This window comes from Aphelocoma coerulescens, chromosome 5, assembly GCF_041296385.1.
Source record: "Aphelocoma coerulescens isolate FSJ_1873_10779 chromosome 5, UR_Acoe_1.0, whole genome shotgun sequence".
Taxonomy (NCBI): domain Eukaryota; kingdom Metazoa; phylum Chordata; class Aves; order Passeriformes; family Corvidae; genus Aphelocoma; species Aphelocoma coerulescens.
The window spans coordinates 57,055,683-57,073,453 of NC_091019.1; the positions used below are offsets into that span (position 1 = coordinate 57,055,683).

At 37.5% G+C, this 17,771-nt stretch overlaps 2 protein-coding genes across 7 annotated transcripts in view; one reads left to right on the forward strand and one right to left on the reverse strand.

Annotated features, from left to right (window-relative positions):
- The window catches only part of WDR20 (WD repeat domain 20), a 47,208-nt gene extending 41,303 nt beyond the window's left edge, over positions 1 to 5,905 (forward strand). For 3 of the 6 annotated variants that reach the window (XM_069018289.1, XM_069018290.1, XM_069018291.1), the window contains one exon: positions 3,278 to 3,786. In XM_069018289.1, the coding sequence (XP_068874390.1) occupies positions 3,278 to 3,326 (49 nt within the window). In that variant the 3' untranslated portion in view covers positions 3,327 to 3,786. Of the gene's footprint in view, positions 1 to 1,520 lie in introns of all 6 variants that reach the window. The other 3 variants (XM_069018287.1, XM_069018292.1, XM_069018286.1) reach the window with 3 other exon arrangements.
- A 3,044-nt stretch (positions 5,906 to 8,949) lies between these two features.
- Positions 8,950 to 11,057, reverse strand: LOC138111858 (MAPK/MAK/MRK overlapping kinase-like). The gene is given in 5 exon segments (XM_069018293.1): positions 8,950 to 9,449; positions 9,452 to 9,644; positions 9,647 to 9,679; positions 10,629 to 10,739; positions 10,966 to 11,057. Coding segments are annotated over 5 exon segments (543 nt in total). The 5' UTR covers positions 11,044 to 11,057; the 3' UTR covers positions 8,950 to 9,321.
- Positions 11,058 to 17,771: the final 6,714 nt, after the last annotated feature.

Below are 17,771 nucleotides of genomic sequence, written 5' to 3' on the forward strand. Positions count from 1 at the left end.
TGGAGTGTCCCATTAAGAAGGCAGATGGGACAGTGGCTACTTGGAGGACCCTCTCTGAGGTTGAGATGAACATTATTTTACTAAATTCCTGCCTTGGATCTCATAACTCTTCCATTTCCCATGCCTGCTAGACTCATATGCTGACGAAATACCACTGCTAATAAAACACTACGTTTATTTCCAAAACTTTGAGCAGTCTCTTAATTTGTTCCTGCTGCTTGCTCAGTGGGATCTGTTTGTCCTTAAGCCTGAAGCTGCTGCACTGCGCAGCAGAGCTCCAGCTGTTGTTGCTCTGCTCTTCCATGGTTCCTGTCACAGCTGTTAAATGGGCCAGCTTGGCTGTTGCCATAATAAATTGCTGCAGCTTTTGTTCCATCTTTTCCCACCTGATTGACCAGACTTGGTAGCTCCATCACAGAAAGCACTGCACTCCAATGGCTTTATTCTTTCTTTACAGGCAGGAGCTTTTTATATACTTTTCATAACCTTACCCATCGTATTATTCTAGAGAATATAACTACACCTATTCCAATCCCACACCCTTTGTATCACAGATGCGACTCTTATGGTGAACTTTTGTATCAAAACAGTAACTTTATTTTAGCTCTCACTTGCTTTTCTTATATTGGTTTCCTGTGTTTCCTATGTTACACCAAACACAACCTCATGAATAGCCTTGCTTGGAAGGCTCCGATATAATGGCAAAATTCTGTAGAATTTTTGTTGTCATCAGGACCCACTGAGAACTACCACTTCAGTGAAACTTCTGTGCCTAAAAAACAAATTCACATTCTTGCTTTTCTTGTATGAATATCTGTCTTCTGAAATCAGGGACTTGGAAGAACTCACAAACCTTCTGGTCTCTCCCATGGGAGTGAATTTCTGAACAGCCATCATAGCCTAGTCCAACTTTTGAGGCAGTACTTGCGTACATTTTTTCCATCCGCAGGAGCACAAGGATATTGGTCTTGAGGTTATTTCCACTTCAGTGTTCCTATGACTTGCCTGCTCAGAGTTGCAGAATTAATTCAGAGCAAGGACTGAAATATAAGGAAATCCTAGTAGTCACTGAAAGCTATCTGCACTGCACTGCTGCTCTTCAAAGCAGGGAGCATTCACAGCCTACAAGATGGAACTAGGACTGACTCTTTGTTCCTAGTATTGGAAATTGTATTCTAGAGTGACTGGTAGTTCACAGGGAGTAAGGCACCACATCAAATTTTAGTATATGCTGCCAGTTTCTAGAGGAATCCTAGGAAAATAAATAACTCTTCATTTTGTTTCCCAACAATTGGTTGTGTTACAGCGTAAATCCAATACTAGAATAGTATTGGAATATAGAATACTAGAACAGTGCTTATTTCTCCTTCTGTATAGGGTAGTTATGAGCCTGTTGAAAAAAACATTATGCCATCCCTAGAGCTTTCTGTGTGCTTATAAAGCACATATTTGCATATGAACAGTTTGGACTGCCGATTTAATTAAGACTGGAAATAATACCTTTGGACATCTTTTTCCAGGGTACTTCAAAGTTGCTTAGTGGATGTAATCTTCTGACAAGAAAGACCTTCCAGTTGCTGCTGAATTTAATAGACTTGTGAAGAATGCTTCAGTAATGAACTAGTGAATTCTGATTCAACCTTGTCATTTTCCAACAAAACTTTCCTGGTAGAAATTTCTGAAGTGCTTCAGTGGCTTGTTTGCTCTAAAGCTCTGCCTTCTTTCACCATCTACTCCTTAACTAATAGCTAGGAAACTTTTTGTTCTCATGAAATAGGCAGGATCTTTGCACATCCTGAATGTCAAGTGTAAAGAACAACCCACTTCAGTATACCTCAACAGTATTTGAATCAGATATTCCCTACATAAACAAATACAATTAAAGGTGTTCAGGTTCTTTCAGGTGGTCTATGGAGGGCACCAAGTTAAGTGCCATGTGCTTTGTTATCTATAAATGTAATATGGACCATGTGCAAATGTACACACAGAGTCTGCCACAAATCCTGCAAACTATCCAAGTTCATGATGTATCTGAAATGATCAGATGGTTTTTTAAAAGGGCTTTGGTTGTAACAGAAACTTGATGACTTGAATCCAGTGTCTGGCCCTCTTTCCCCTCTTTCTGCCTGGTGTGAGGTCAGGGTTTACTTCCATCATGGTGATCTCTCAGTTCTTGGATCCAAGTGTGAAAGAGCTCCTGTAGATTCTGAAGTAACATAATTCTTGTATGCTAATTGCTGCCTGATCTTGTCTAGTTTGATGGATCTGAGTCCTGGGATCTTAATTTTGAGGTAAGAACATAAGCTGGGAGCTGTTTAGATGAGTTGCTGAAAGTGCATTTATCATACCTACAAGGTGAGGAGTTGCATGGGGATACTTGCTGGTGTGCTTCCAGCTGCCAGTGTGCTTCCAGCTGTCAGCATGCTCCTTGGCCTGCTGGCACTCCATAGAACTAACTAATGACCTTTTAAGAAGGCTAAATTGTATTTTGACATTAAGCTTTTCCTAAATAAGCCTGATCAAGTTTCATGAGAATGATTAAAAATGGGCTACTGTGTATAAATCTGAAATGGAGTCTGTCCATTGGTACCCACAGGTCTAATCCATAAGGTGTAGTTGCCTTAATCCAGAGCAGCAGCCTCTGTGTAGTGAGGGGTACCACGCAGTCGTGGGGCTGCATGTGAGATAAGTCTCTTGATTTGAATGGCAGGGTAGTTAAAAGAGCTGGTAACAAGTTTTCCTGAATGTGAACTTAAATTGTAATGGGAAATCTTTACTGAACTCTTGTCAGCGTTTCATTTTGTTTTAAAATTCCCAAAACAAGTATTTGTTTAGACAATCTATTTTTCTATTCAAAGCTTGTAATACTCAATCACATATAAGAGATGGAACATTTCCCTGTATCAGGTCAGGTGTCAAACATATTGATACTGGAATAGGTTTGTTTGTCACCACCCTAGTAAAATGCTGATCACTTCTTTGGTGTATGATTTTTAAAGTTTCACAGTTCACAATGACTCCAAGTGCAAGGTAGATTAAACCAAATGCTGGGATCAGATCCATTCCGTGTCATAAACGCACACATTTCTTCCTGAGAGCTCTGTGTGCTGCTTGGCTGAGACCGTGGTGGCTTAGAGCCTTTGTAGGAGAGAAGGATGTCTGAAGTAAGCAAGTGTTTGTAAAAATCAATTGTACTCATTGTAGGTTCAGGTTAAGAACTTTATAAAATTCATGTCAGGTTCTCTTGCTGGATTAATGTAAACTGCTTTGTTTGCAGGGTTTATTGTCATCCCAAAACCAGGCCAATTCTCCAAGTGGAACTGTAGTATAGCCATCACACTACTGCTAGCAAATCTCTGAACACAGGACAAGAAGTAATGACAGTGGAACCAGGAGCTGTTCTTCAGGCAAAGAGCATCACAAATTATAATGTGGCAGAGTGTAAACATGGAATTATGTGAATCACATAGTGACTTGCAAAGGACAAATGTAAGGAGTTCTCACTACAGCTGATCCTGCTAGGCTGCTCACCCAAGGAAGAGTTTGCATGGAAGAAAAAGCAAAAAGCTTCCTTTGGTGCTGCAGGAAAAAGTAGTAACATTTTTGTTTTCTTTATACTTTTTAAGTCCAGTGTAATTTAATCTCTCTATAAATATATAAATAAAAGATATATATATATAGTGTAAAATAAGATATGTTTCTTAAATTCAAGTAAGTTCAATGGTTAAACTAGTACTTCACCATTGTTTATTTTGCACTGATTTTTTTAACCAGAGATGGCTAGAAGACAGCCTGGAATGCACTCATGGAAAATGAAAGTCATTACTTTCTGGCTTCAAAATGTTTTTCAGGAAGATGGATGCTGCAATCATAGATTTTTTTAAAACAAAATTGTTTTGCACTTAAATAGTTTAATGCTAATAGAGAATTACTTTAAAATTGGTGTCCAGACACCAGAAAAACTATGTTGTGGAGAAAAGATCCTTTGTATCTATTAAACATTTATTTTAATATTGTTGTTTCCAACTGCAATTGGCTCTGTATAATATGTATAAATAATGTAATTCAGTGATGGGGGAGGGGAGTAATGGATCATTACACTAGAAATTCTCATTCAAGAAAGTGATATTTCTAATTCAGAAAATACATATTAAACTATATTGAATATGCTTTTTTGTTTACTTTCTGTTCAAATCCAATCACTTTTGATGTAACCAATTCTTTGTTGAATTAAATGTTTGGTACAGAAATACTATCTAAACTTTGTAGAACAAATTCCTTTCAAAAATACCTCGTCTAGAACATTGCTTCATATTTAATAGAACTGAATTTCAATTAGGAAAGAGAAATACAATTGTTCTGTTCTTGTTCTTAATGGCTTATCTCCAAACACGTCCTGAAGTTTAAATACATCATACACCAGCAATCTCACAGAGAGGCAACTTCATGGGGTAAGGATTTTATCATGTAGTCCTGTGCATTTGGAGTTGGGAAGTGGAAGATCCCACAGTAGTACCTGCACACACTTTCTGACTTGTCAGTCAGAAACTGGGTTAACATATTGGAGTAGCATTTCTGAGACTCATGTCTTAACATCAGGCATCTCATTTATGATTCAGTGGTCTTAAACGGGTAAGTGTGATAGGGATAGGCATATCCATGGATTTGCAGAGGTTAATGCTGCTTGTCTAAATACTTGTCATTTTTCATCAGTCAACACACCACTTAACTTGTTTTCAGTAGTTCTTGCAAAGATGAACCACCCATGTCCAGCCCCAGAAGGACAGAAAATAGAAGTATCCATCATACACTTCTCTTTTTCCTGTAGCAGTGTTCACAGTAGGGGTGTGCAGGATCCTGCAGGCAGAATGGAGCAGAGGCTGCTTGCCCGGGACCATGAACTTGCCCGAGGGTGCACGTGCTGTATCTGTGGGCGCATGTTAATGCACTTCCTGCTCTCCAACAAATAAAGCTGGGTAGAATTTTTTTAATTACAAGTAAACTTAAGACATTTTTTGGCACAACAAGTGATTTGTTTTCAGGAAATGAATGAACATTTGGGGAGAAGCAACTGCAGTAGCTTATAACTAAGTCTTATCCTTGCAGTACAGCCAGCATGTTGAAAACTGCCAGATCAGTTTATAAACCAGGAATTAGTTCCCTACTTTATTCAAGATGGAGCTGTGCTTTACAATTCTTATCTGTCTTCTTCTGTAATACGAGGAATGGGGAAAATACTGAAACTGAGCAGGATTATTTTTCAGAAGTTTTGTTTTATTAACATAGTGGGTTTAACTGTTAAAATACAGATAAACCTCATCACTGAAAACTAGTGTAGTTATCTCCCCGTAGACTTCTTTTATATGAGTGCTTCATATGGTCTGAGTCAAAATGAAACAGTTGACAAAATATGCAATAACTTTAAAAGACTTTTTTCCTTCAGCTGGAAAAATACAAAACCAGTAGGGAAAGAACTGCAGTATCCAACATCAGGGTAACAACAGGAGCTACTCACATCTGTGTTGGCAGGGTATGTCCCTGCCACAAATCGTAGTTCAGCAGCACACAAGGAATGTGTTTGGGTTTTCTTTTTCAGCCTCTTCTTTACTATTAGAAGCTTCAATTGCCATACCACACTCTATTCCATATGGAAAAAAATTATTTTAGTAAGAAATAGGACACTAATAACTTACCTGGAAAGAACTTAAGTCCTCTACTAGAGATACAGCTTTTGATAAAAATCTTTTTCCTAATACATTTAAAATAATTAAAAGTGAGCAGAACACAGATAATCTCAGTATGGAATTTTAGCTGGAAGAATGAGGGTAGGAACCATACTTGCCAGTTTGTAGTTCAAAGTTGGGTGTATTTTAACTATAAAGCAGGTGGGAAAATTCAAGTTTGCCTATTCATCCAACAGCCAGGGAAGTGTAAGTTGTCTCCAGAGGTTTAACAGCAAAGAACTTGTTAGGAAATAAATATCCTTGAAGCACTGTATGTGCCAAACTGAGTAAGATCCACCTGAAAGCATAAAAGAAATGAAGAAATATTCCAATGTGGTCCTTCACTTAGGATTTGCAATTTTATAGCAAAAATGATCTGCTGAACATGAAATTACCATTCTCATTATAACAGCCTGACAGCCCCAGGTACACAGCATGTGATAATACACAAGATGTTACTCTGGTAGCCTTTTCCCTCCAGGTTAAAACTTACCAAAAATTCTGATTTCATCTTCTTCCTCATGTATGAATAATCACCTACCTGATATATGAATTAGGGAAGCAAACAGTGGCAATAACATTTGAAATCAGAAAGGTACCTTGTGCAAACATAATTTGATGGAATTTTATATTTTTTAGTCAAATTACTTGAACTTCAGCATCTGTGGTTTGAGGCTTCCAGAAAAAGATTACAGGAAGAAACCAATACAATTAATATATCTCCATCAGGAATATAGTTTTGATAATCTGAGCTTTGACTTACTGTATCGTGCTAGGTAAGAGAGCTCTGAGTCAGAACAATCCATCAAATGTGGGTAGTTGGATTTGTCCTCTTTTTTTGTAAGAAATTAACAACAGTGGAGAGCAAGTTCCCTTGGATCCAGTTAGTTACCTATTTTTAGACCATCAGTTTTAATGCTACTCATTATGCTCAACTCCAAATATATCAGCACTAAGCAACTCACCATCTTCCTCTCTAGAAAAAAACACTGGATAAGCTCATGGCACCTTTTGCTCAGTGTTCCAGAGGTAAGAACTTGGACGTTACTGTTGCACTGTGTTGCCTATAGACCTGCAGTCCTTAATTTCATTTTCTAAGTGTAGCATCACACCTTTCTCATATCTATCTATCTGTCTATAAAAAAAACACTATGGTAGGTATTCAGACAAATACTGTATTGCCTTATTGTTGAAGTTCTCTGTTCTATCAGTATGAGCTGCTAACATGAAAGCATGACAGAAGTGGGGAGATGATTCACTGAAACGTAATAGAGCAGGAAAACTCAGCCACTCACTGTGGTTTTACGTACTTTCACTGCACTTTGAGCTACTGTGTTCAGGAGAACACTTTTTACTTGGAACTGGAGGAAAGCAGCATCCATGCAGTAGGAGTTTCAGTAAAATGAGAAAGAGCAGTTAACTGTACCACTGTGCTGTTTCCCTTTGTTACAATGCTCTCAATTCTACTGATGTAAAACACTTCCTCCACTAAAACTTGGCTTATGTATTTGTTCAATCTTAGTAAGAGAAATCTGCTCTTCCTTTGGTACACATAATACAAGTAGCATCAGTAGAGGTTTCCCTGCAGAGCCTTGTTCAAATGCTTTAGCCTTATTTTAAAAGAATTCTTCCCAGGGCTGGGATATTTTTTCTATTCCTGCTATTAAAATTCTGAAAGTTTGCTATGGAGAAATTACATAAATTGAGCAGTGGTGCATGATGCAGGTGCACGATAATCAACTTGGACAGTCAAATCTGAATCAGTATCAAATACTCCCACAGTCTGCACCACATTTACCTGTGAGTATTTTCACATTTTCAAGAATCTCCTTAAAAATGTCATGTTGATCCTCAGTACAGTATGTGATAGTAATACCATCTTCTAAACACGAAGATAAACATAAGGTAGACAAGTGCTTTTAAAGAGTAGATGTCAAAAGGATTCATAAAAAATTCAGGCTTCATGAGCTTCTCCACATGGAAAAGCTACAATGTGGAATTTGGGCATGCTCAAAGTTGTCCAGAACCTGAACAAGGATTAGGATCTAATCCAGTCGCAACAGAACCCTCTAAGTGTTGAGATGCCTCTTCTTACAAAAACAATCAACCAATCAACAAACCACAGCAAAAAAACCCACCTACTGGAAGACCTTAAAGTAAGTGAAAAGAATAATTATTTTCACAAAGGCACAGCCCTGTGGAATCTCAGAAGAGCTGAGAGCAGGCATAATTTTTACTCTCACAAGATCTTTATGTTAACCTGAATTTTACTGCATTGTTTTAGCTGCATCTCAACTGGTCAGAATAAATAGTTTGTCTGGATCTAAAACATCAGTCTCAAATTGATGCATAAGTGTTGGCTCAGTGACTTGGATGTGATGTGCTCCCCCCAGTGCCCCATTTTTCCATGGTGCTTCCCCACAGCAGCGCCTCTCACACAAAATGCCCTTTGCTTCCTGCTCTCCTGCTCATGGCTGGGTTTTTGAACAGCAGCACCAGAGCCCAGTGTTTGGTTTTGGAAAAAAATGATGATCACTTCCCAGTTATGAGCAGAGTTAACTTTTCTAACTATAAAAATGTCAAAAAAAGTTATTTGCCGAACTTGTCTTGCATGCACACTTGGTAGGCAGAAGATTTTTAACCCCCAGACAAGAATGACTTTCACAGACTTTTGTTTTCTAAATAACAAAACTGTTCTGTAACACATCACCAAATTTAAGTATTGCAAATTAATTAATGCAAATTTTTAGATCTCAGGAATTTTAACATCAGTGGTACCAATTTGGAATAAAGATTCTTTCCTAGTAAGGTAAGATACTGCCTTTTACCTTATATAGCAATCAGAACCATTCTATTAAATTGTTACTGATGATCTGTGTCCCAGATTTCTGAAACATGATCAGCTATGTGTTTTTACTGCTCTTTGAAGCAACTGGCTGCAATATCAGCCCCTGTTAAGACTTTTGATTAATGTTAAGATCAATGTCTTGAAGCAAACGGTGACTAAGTTTTACTTGCTTTTGAATCAGATAAAAGGTTGGTTTAGCTTTAAGTTACATAAAAATACTCAGCAGTTACAAAAACTGCATCAAAATCAAGTATCTCATATGATTGTACAATTTGCACATTCTCAGTAAAACCTGAGGTGGAAGTTACTGAATAGAGGAGAGGAATAATTTCCAGAGCTAACTGAAAAGAACCCAACCAAACCCTTAAATCTAAAAAAAAAAAAAAAAAAAAATACAGCAGTTAGCTGTCATTTGTAATACAATTTGAAAACTTAAATTCTGTAGATAACATTCCATTCCTAATACTTGAGCTCAAAGAATCCTTTCATGTTATTTTTAACTAACCTCCTCCTCCACCAGGTTCTAAAAGGAACAAATACTTAGGAAGTTCAATACAGAATACTCTCTGTGCTCTGCAAGAACAATGCTTTAATTAAATATTGACCCCCTTCAGGAACAGAATATCAAAATGGTAGGAAAGCAGCCCTCAAACCTTGTGGGGTTTTCCTACAAATTGTCAGAGCAACACAAATTCAGGCACTGCTGTTCTTGTTAGATCTCTAACAACAGAAGCATGACTGGGTCTCTTGTCACTGCATAGCCAGGCTTTTCCTCACTTCTACTCCTTCTATAACAGGCAAATGGAAATGTTTCAGGGAAGACTGAAGTGCCTTCTGTTTCTCAGACTGTTGAAGAAACAACAGAAGTTTCAAATGTGCTTCAGTGGGCAAGTGAGAGTCTACACCTCAGTATTTGATCCAATAAATCTGACAGACTGGAACACAGGGGTTCCACCACCTTCCTTACATCCCTGGAAAACTGAATGCAATGTAGGAGTAGGACAGGAAGTCAATTTGGCTACTCCTGAAAAATTTAATTTTGGTAATTCTCCCAGAGGAGGCCAATGTTGCAGATTTGGGTTTTTTCCTGGATGTTCCTAAGAGAATGCTTTTAAAATAAATAAAAAAGATTCAATTTCTTTCTGAGAACATCTTAAGGAATACAGTTAGAAGAGAAAACCCAAATAATCAGAAATAAAAAACCCTCAGCCAAATACAATTTCACCTCATTCCTTTTAAAAAATTACTTGCCTTACTTGATGTTTCTTGAAATCTTGCCCAAAGGAACTTCTTAGAAAACCTACACTGATTAACCCCAGAACTGAATTAGTGGGAGAAGTGGCTTCTCCCGTAGAAGGAGAATTCATGCCTTCAAAGCTGAATGCTCAACAGAAAATAATTGTTCTCTGGTAGTTTGTGGAGGTTTTTTGAGAAAAACCTGTATTTGGAAGTTTTCCATGTAGTACTAACTTCCACCTCACCTTGTTGATAACAGCAAGTGTATCCGAGTTTTTTTCACATAGCTGATACATAAACAAAGTTTCAGTTTGTCAGAATTTTGAATCTAATTATTTTTTATTTCATGTCAAATACACACTTAGACTTTTCCCAGATATCGACTATATACAGGATAACTAATTTTTTTTTAAAAAGTTTTTATTTGCTCAAAATGTAGACTGAAGCCCTGAAAAGGCAAAAGCATAATCCCTGTCTCCGCCAGAACTTCATCTGGAAAACTCTTTAACTCAAAGAGAGACATCAAAAACAGAATGATGATATTTAAAAATAAGGTGGAGCTGACCCTTTAAGTAACAGCAACTCTAACTAGAGTCTACTGAAGGGATTATGAGGTATCTGAGCTTCTAAATTTTAACTCGTGTATGTTAGGGATTTGGGGGGAGGGGGAACTGCATCACACCAAATAAAGATCTGTGTTTAGGCAGACAGAATAAACCCAAGTAATCAGCTTAAGTAAAACATTTGTTTCTAGCTAACAAGCTCAGTGCTACAAATTACTTTCTCTAAATGGGCTGACAATTCTTCCACTTAAGTACTACCTGTCTTGGACTTGCCTTTGAAATTTGCCACAAATACTGAGGTACTTGCCCTGATGTATTTCCTACTAGTCTTAATTTTTTGTGCATAGTTAAAGCTTGTGTACTGGCTGCCTTAAAAAGGTTGGGGCAAAAAGAAAAATAGAGACAAACACCAGTAGTGTTTTAGGTAAGGTTTGGACTCAATGCAAAGAACTATGCTGACTGAATTATGTTCATTGCTGACAAGCCAAGGACTAGCACTGGAAACAAATTTAATTTTACTCCACTTGAAACATGGACACAACATTCCCCCCACCTTTTGATTTGATTCTTCAAAATTGAAGTGATTTGAAGTCACTTGCCGGAATTCTTGAAAATAAGGGTGCTGTAAGGCTTGATGGGCAGCAGTTCTCTCACTGGGGTAGTATTTTAGCATTGCACACAGGAAATAGAAACCTTTGAAAGGCAATTTGTGCAAAATAGAAGATTTTCCTTTTCCTTTCTTTAAATGGAGGATTCAAAACTCAAAATTCTTGACCTGTGTTAAACAAGTTGAGAAAAACATTTATTCATGCATATTCAGAGAGGATTACAATTTACTGAAAAGAAAGAATTCACCTGATTTAGGTAATCATTCATAAGAGAAAAGTAAGTAGTACTTGAAAAAAAACCCTTTTCTTTCCTAAAAATTTATGTCATTGGCCTTAAAGGTACTAAGGAAATAAAAGGCCAAGTAAGGCTCAGATTTCCTCTGCTCTGCCTGTAAGGTTCATTAATGGGTGACTGTCTCTGGGTAGAGATAGAAGACATTGCGCAGATTTAGGTTTTTCTGGTGGTTCCCTGGGCAGAAATTGCACACAGCTGTACAGCTCTATTGTGGATATTGAAACAGTGAGATTAGTAACTATGGGAGTACATACTTACTGCTTGAACTTTTGGAGTTTTGTTACCAGGAGTGCCTATAACTTCATGGATTTTTGAAATGTGGTCCGGCTCACTAGTTCCAAGAAAAAGAGGCTGGAAACTGCAAGGTAAGAGATGGTATTAGCACTAGAGAAGATGGTTAAACTGTCACTTTTGATTAAAAAACCCCTTCTTTTATGAGGAAGAGAACATGTTAGAATTATTCATGGACAGTTTAATACCTATCAACAACTGGAGGATGTGAGCAGCAGAGCAACACAGCTGCTGGTTTGTATTGAAGGAGTAGTTTGGGTTATTAAATGGAAATCCATAGCTTCCCTCTCCTGCTGGTTTGGGGCAAAATATGTAAAGAGAACATCCCTTGTTGTGAAGGGCAATGGATCTGGGATTGTGTTTGTTTCTAGTAAAATGGCAGATCCTAAAAGACAATGTGTAGAATCAAGCAGTCCCTCTTTCTGTGTATGCACATAGAAATGTATTTATAACATTCCATTCCTACACAGGTTCTTTGCAAGCAGCAATACTGGAAAGATGGTAATTTGAACTGCATTCCTGAGCTTGATCCTCAGTTAATATAAAACTTGCACAGAGTCATTGAAAACATTGTTATCATATTAAACCAATCTGACTTTAGTCAGGTCCACTAACATTTATTTCCTGCACATGTTGCTTTTTTCCTTGGGCTTATAATTTAAGAAACACTTCAGTAGCACCACATGACTCTTGAAAGCAAAACACTCAGCCCCTTTGTAGACACGAGAAACTTCTTTTTAACTGTTTGCAAATTCAGTCAAACAGCTGGCTGCACACTCCTCTGAGTGTCTTCATAAAGCTTAGAGTAGAGGAAGGCGAGAAAAGATCTGATTCACATTGTGCAGCTGCATGAAGACATGCAGCTGGGACTAGCTTCTGTGTGAACTAAAAAATGTGCTGTCTTTGAATCTAAAACTGTACCAAAGTGAAGAACAACTGTGCAAGCCACTGAAAAGTGCGATCCAGGAATCATGATTTATAGGGAAGAGAAAGAGGGAATTTTGCCCTCATGGTGAGAGAACAAGATTTGAAAGATCAGCACAGCTGTGTAAAAGACTAAAAGTTCTTATACAAGGTGGTGTAAGGCATAAAGGCTTATGCAACCATTCAACAGCAACAACTGCAGGAGGCACTGAAAAAGAAACAAACCCATTCATAACTGCCTTTAGTTTGGCAAGACTGTATCTCTTTCAATTCCGTAATTTCCAATGAACATCCCTCCTTTCTCTCTGAACACACCTATAAGGTGTCTGAAAACATTTAGTGGTTGTAAAGCGTGAAATTTTTTACATTAAGCTGAAACAACAAGGAAATACTTTTAAGGTTTGGCTCTTTTTCCCTAAGAAAACTTAAGTTTGCAGCACGTAATTTTCTTACAAAGCTACAAAGCCCAGCTGATTCAAGCTGAAATGAAAAAATGTGGCGTTCTTAAAGCTTTTGGTCCCGATTTACTTTGCAAGAGTACTGCCACATTTGGGATTTTTCTTTTAACAGTTTTCTGGCTGGAGAAGTAGAAATGTTTCTACAAGTTAGCAGGCAAAGCATAATGGTTGTCATTTAATGTGATGGTGATGGCAGCAGCTGCACTTGCCATGTGGAGGAGGAAAGAAGCAAAGCAAATGTTATCAGTCCTGGTTGCATATCAGAGACAGCAGTGTGGGAGGAGAATAAAGAACTGCTGCTGTTGCTAGGGCACAAAGATACTGGAGAAATACTCATGGGTATTTTTCCTTTTTCCTTGAAGACCAGTGACAAATTTTTTGAGTTATAGTTTCATCATTACCAAAAATCTTAAAAGACTTTAGTTTGTGTTTTCCTGAACTCTTCCTTCATCAGAACCTGATTTCAAAATATACCAGCACACAAGATCTTAGTAGCACAGGGGTCTTAGACACACTATACTGTAAATCAAAGTCATAAATCAGAGGGAGGGTATTCTCTAATCTCCTCTGTTTTTGCAGAAAGTATTAGTAAGTCCAAAGAAAGTGGGAAACATTTTACCCCTAAGTACATTAACAAGACTGAGGGTATTCTGTGATGCTCATGAGAGGAAATGAGCTGTACTCTACACAGAAATAAAGCAGAGAAAATACATTTTTACTAAATATGAAGCCATCGGAAAAAAGTTCCAAAAGTGTTTCTTCGTAAATCACTTTTGTTTGTACTGTGTTCTCTTGAACTGCTTCATTACTAACCTGCCATCGGGTGAAGAGAGTGCCAGACCAGACCGGATTACTGCCTCATGAACCCTGCAGACTTAAGCACAGAAGCTTCTTCTACAAATCCATGGAAACAAAGATCATATTACCCAAACCACATGCTCCTAATTTGAGCTATTTACCTTTGATTATCTTGATTAATGATATGCAAAACCCTCGACTGAACACTGTACCTTGTGATTTCATAGAAAACACAGCCAGGACTCCATATACCAATTTTGTAACTATAATGCCCATTTGTAAGCAAACATTTGGGTGCTCAGTACCAGCGCAGGGAGGTACATTCCCTATGTGCCTGCTGAGAATAGATACTCATACAAGATCCAAAATCTCTTAACTTCAGGGTGTTCTGCTGGAAAAATAAATAATTTCCACAAATTACAAACAGTAAAATATTCAAGCAATGACTATAATAATCATAAAAGAAATCACAGATTACTTGAAGAGGAAACTTTCCAAAATCCAGGGGTAGTAGTATCACAGCAGTAAAGCTGCATTAAAATAGTAAGTAGCTCCAGGTATGAAGATATCTGTGTCCATAGTACGTAATGCAAATACTGTTCTGTACATCATGAAAAGAAAGGCCTAAGAGCATAGGGACTATCACAGAAGGAAAGGCTACTAAATAGGACATCTGGATTAAGTTATTAGAGTTCTTCTGTTTAGCAGTGATATAAAAGGTGGCTTTGGCTTTTCCTGTACTCTTCTATGACTTAAAAGAAATATTTATCTTCAGAAAATAAAATTTCATAAACTGAATTTAAAAATCCTTGCTTTTCAAACATTAGCAAAATAGCTTTGTAAAACTGTCAGGAGAGATGGTTACAATGAAATCTTCTGCAAGCCACTATCTTCTGCTCTCTTTTGTATGTGTAACTTCCACTATGTATAGGAATTGAATGTAGAAACAAAGAACTGCAAAACTAAACCCTGTTTCTTGTGTCTAGATTAAGACAGAAAAGAAAATATATCTTAAGAGTGGATAAAAACAGGTTTTTAGGTTGGAGGGAACACATGCAGGGTGTAATGCATCTCAGCCATTTCAGGTTTTAGCCAATAACAAAATTGTTTGTTCATTCCCCTAGATCAGGAATACAGTAACCATCTATGTATTTCTTAAAAAACTTTACTTTTATTCATGAAGAAACATTACCTTCTCAGAGTAAAGAGAAAAATACTTATATACTTCACTCTTAGTTAAATATCCTCACATAAAATTAATTACCTTTATTATTATGTTTTCTGGTTGCCCATCTCTCTGAAATACTCCATTTCTGTACTAATACAAACACAGCAGAGAGAAGAATTCAGTAAAAAGATAAACATTATCAATGCTTCCAGTTATTTGTAAAAAAACCCCAAAACTTAAAGAAACCAGCACTTTTTTCAAACTTATCAACAGAATAGTAAATTACACTTTATTGTGCCATAAATTGAGTCTCTCCTGATGGGAGAGGATTTGTTGAAAGTCCTTGCAAGGAGTTTAAAAGATAAAGCGAGATGTCTTCTTTAGTTTCAGTGCTTCCAGATAGTTGTTTATTAAGTCTTATCAGAGGAACTGAGCCACTAGTGTGACCCAGGTACAGCATGGAAAGAGGAAAAAATAGGAGTGAGAGCAAGAAAGACTCCTTATCAAGATTTACACAGCCTTTTAAAGACATTTTAACCAATAGTTATTAAAAACGTACATTATTTTTACTTTCTTACCAATTATTCAGTAACACGACTAGGAACTGCGGAATTTTCTATCCAATCAATCCAAACTACTTTTACTGCAGAATATGGAGTGGTAGAAGAAGGAGAAGAAGGTCTAGAAAACGACAACAATCCTCCATTTTGATATTTCTTACTCTTATCTATTTACTATAAAGAGAAGCCTAAAACCTCTAAATTTTTCACTATATGATAATCTTACATAGTAGTCTATCACCTAATTCACACCACTGTATTTTCTAGCTGTGTTGTCCAGGGGGGTAAAAACCCTTAAAAACAGGCAGAGAAATATTCTCAGCACTCTGGGTTCCTACAGTAAAAAATTAAATTTTGCCATCATGGTGAGACAACAGCTACAGATATGGGAATGGGAAAGTCCAGGAAGGAGAGGCCAGGCTTTCTGCTTCTGCTCTCACCAGGGCTACCAGAGGGATTGCAAGGGCCATCTCCTCCCAGGAGGGCTACCTGCAGCAGGTACTAGAGCTCCTTTGGGATGCTGGCAGCAGCTCTGGCTGCCTGCTGCCTCCCAGGACTCGGCTGCAGGCAAAGATGTATCTGGGCCATGGCCTCTTCTCTGCCTCCAGCAGTCTGCTGCTGCCCCAGACAATTCTGTCTCTGCTTGGAGATGACCCTGAAATAAATGTATGCTACATTTGCTGTAAAGCTGTTGCTGAACCAGGTCTTTTACCTATGTAAAACCTATTGTACACAATCTAGAGATTTGCGTAACTGGTACATGTTGCTCCTAATTTTTTTTTCAAGTGATGGCTTTCTCCTTCCTAGAATAAAATTTCAGGTGGTGTGAGTCCTTTTTAGTAAAGAACAGAATACAAATACCATAGTCTTCAGCTTCCTGTGGTGCACTGATACCACCTTTTTCAATTATACTACTTCTGTAATTTATAGCTAGCTTTGTAATTAATTTTCCACTCAACTTCTGACATAATTTATATTTCAGTATGCACCAGAATAACTCAGCTAACAACTGTCAATTCAATATTCTGTAAGATGCCTTAGTTTTTACTGCATGTATTACTTGCAGTATGTATTTCCTCAAGTTCTAGCAGAACTGCAGAACTTCACTTCTAAATATCTCATTTGCTCTCTACTCAAAGTAATTGTCTTTAAGGCTCAAGATTTGTATCAATCACCTCAAGTTACTGCAATGGTTAAATGACTGTGATTCACATCTGAATTGCAAATTAAAGGCTAACCTATGTAGTTTAGCTTGCTGTTGCCATTAGGCAATAATTACAGTTATAAATTTTATCTATTTTTCAGAGCCATTCAGTAACTGCTCAGCTTTTTTCTTTTATAGGCTCCAAAGGCCTTTTAATCTTGCTGTAATGCCTTTATGTAATGCTGCAATGCCATCAACGGAGGCAGAAATGATCACATTTTTGAAAAACAAAGCAGGTACTGATCTGCATGATGACAGTAGTATGAGTAATTGGCTGGGGAGGAGGAGGGAGATTATGAGGACAGTAACTCATTGAGGCCAGGGCCCCAGCAGCCAGTGGGATTTGTGTTCCCAACTGATTACAGAGCTCCTCCAGGCAGTCACATAATCCACTGAGCAGGATTAGATCACAAAGCACTTGGAACAGAGTACCATTTACATCGGGAATTGTAGTAGTAGTGCCCCTGTAGAGATAAATGGTGCTTTCAACATCAGGATTTTTGTCATTTATAGTGGAAAAAATATTATAGAATGCTGCTATTCAAATCAATTTAGATTATTATTCATATTTAAGGAATTGGGCCTTCATAAAATGAAGTCATGCTCAGTTGCTTTTTTATTACATGTCACTAGTAAAATCTGGAGCAGATGCTCTCCTGCTTCCAGATTTATCATTGGAGAAACCTTATTTGGCAGTAATGGTGAAGAGAATCCTATAAAGCAGTGGCACTTGAAGCTTCTATCATTTCTCTTGAGAGATACTCCACACCTCTCTCAGAGCCCCTTTTTTCTTTGCTTTAAATGACCAAACTGCTGTTGATTAAACAAAGGGCAAGACTGTTTTTCAGTTTTTCAGTTATTAAATGCTTCTGCTATAAATTAACAGCAAGAGAATTATGACTTTCTGTAAAGACAAATATCCTTATCTTGATTGAAGTAACATGGATCTCTTGATTTTTTTAAGGAAAAAAACAAAAGTATCAGCTTTCCACATTAGTAGCATTACAGTGAACTGTCCTCATAATTAAAGAAGTGTCTCCATGTCAAATTAAAAATTCATTTTCAGTTCACTTTCCTATTATATTCTATGATTTG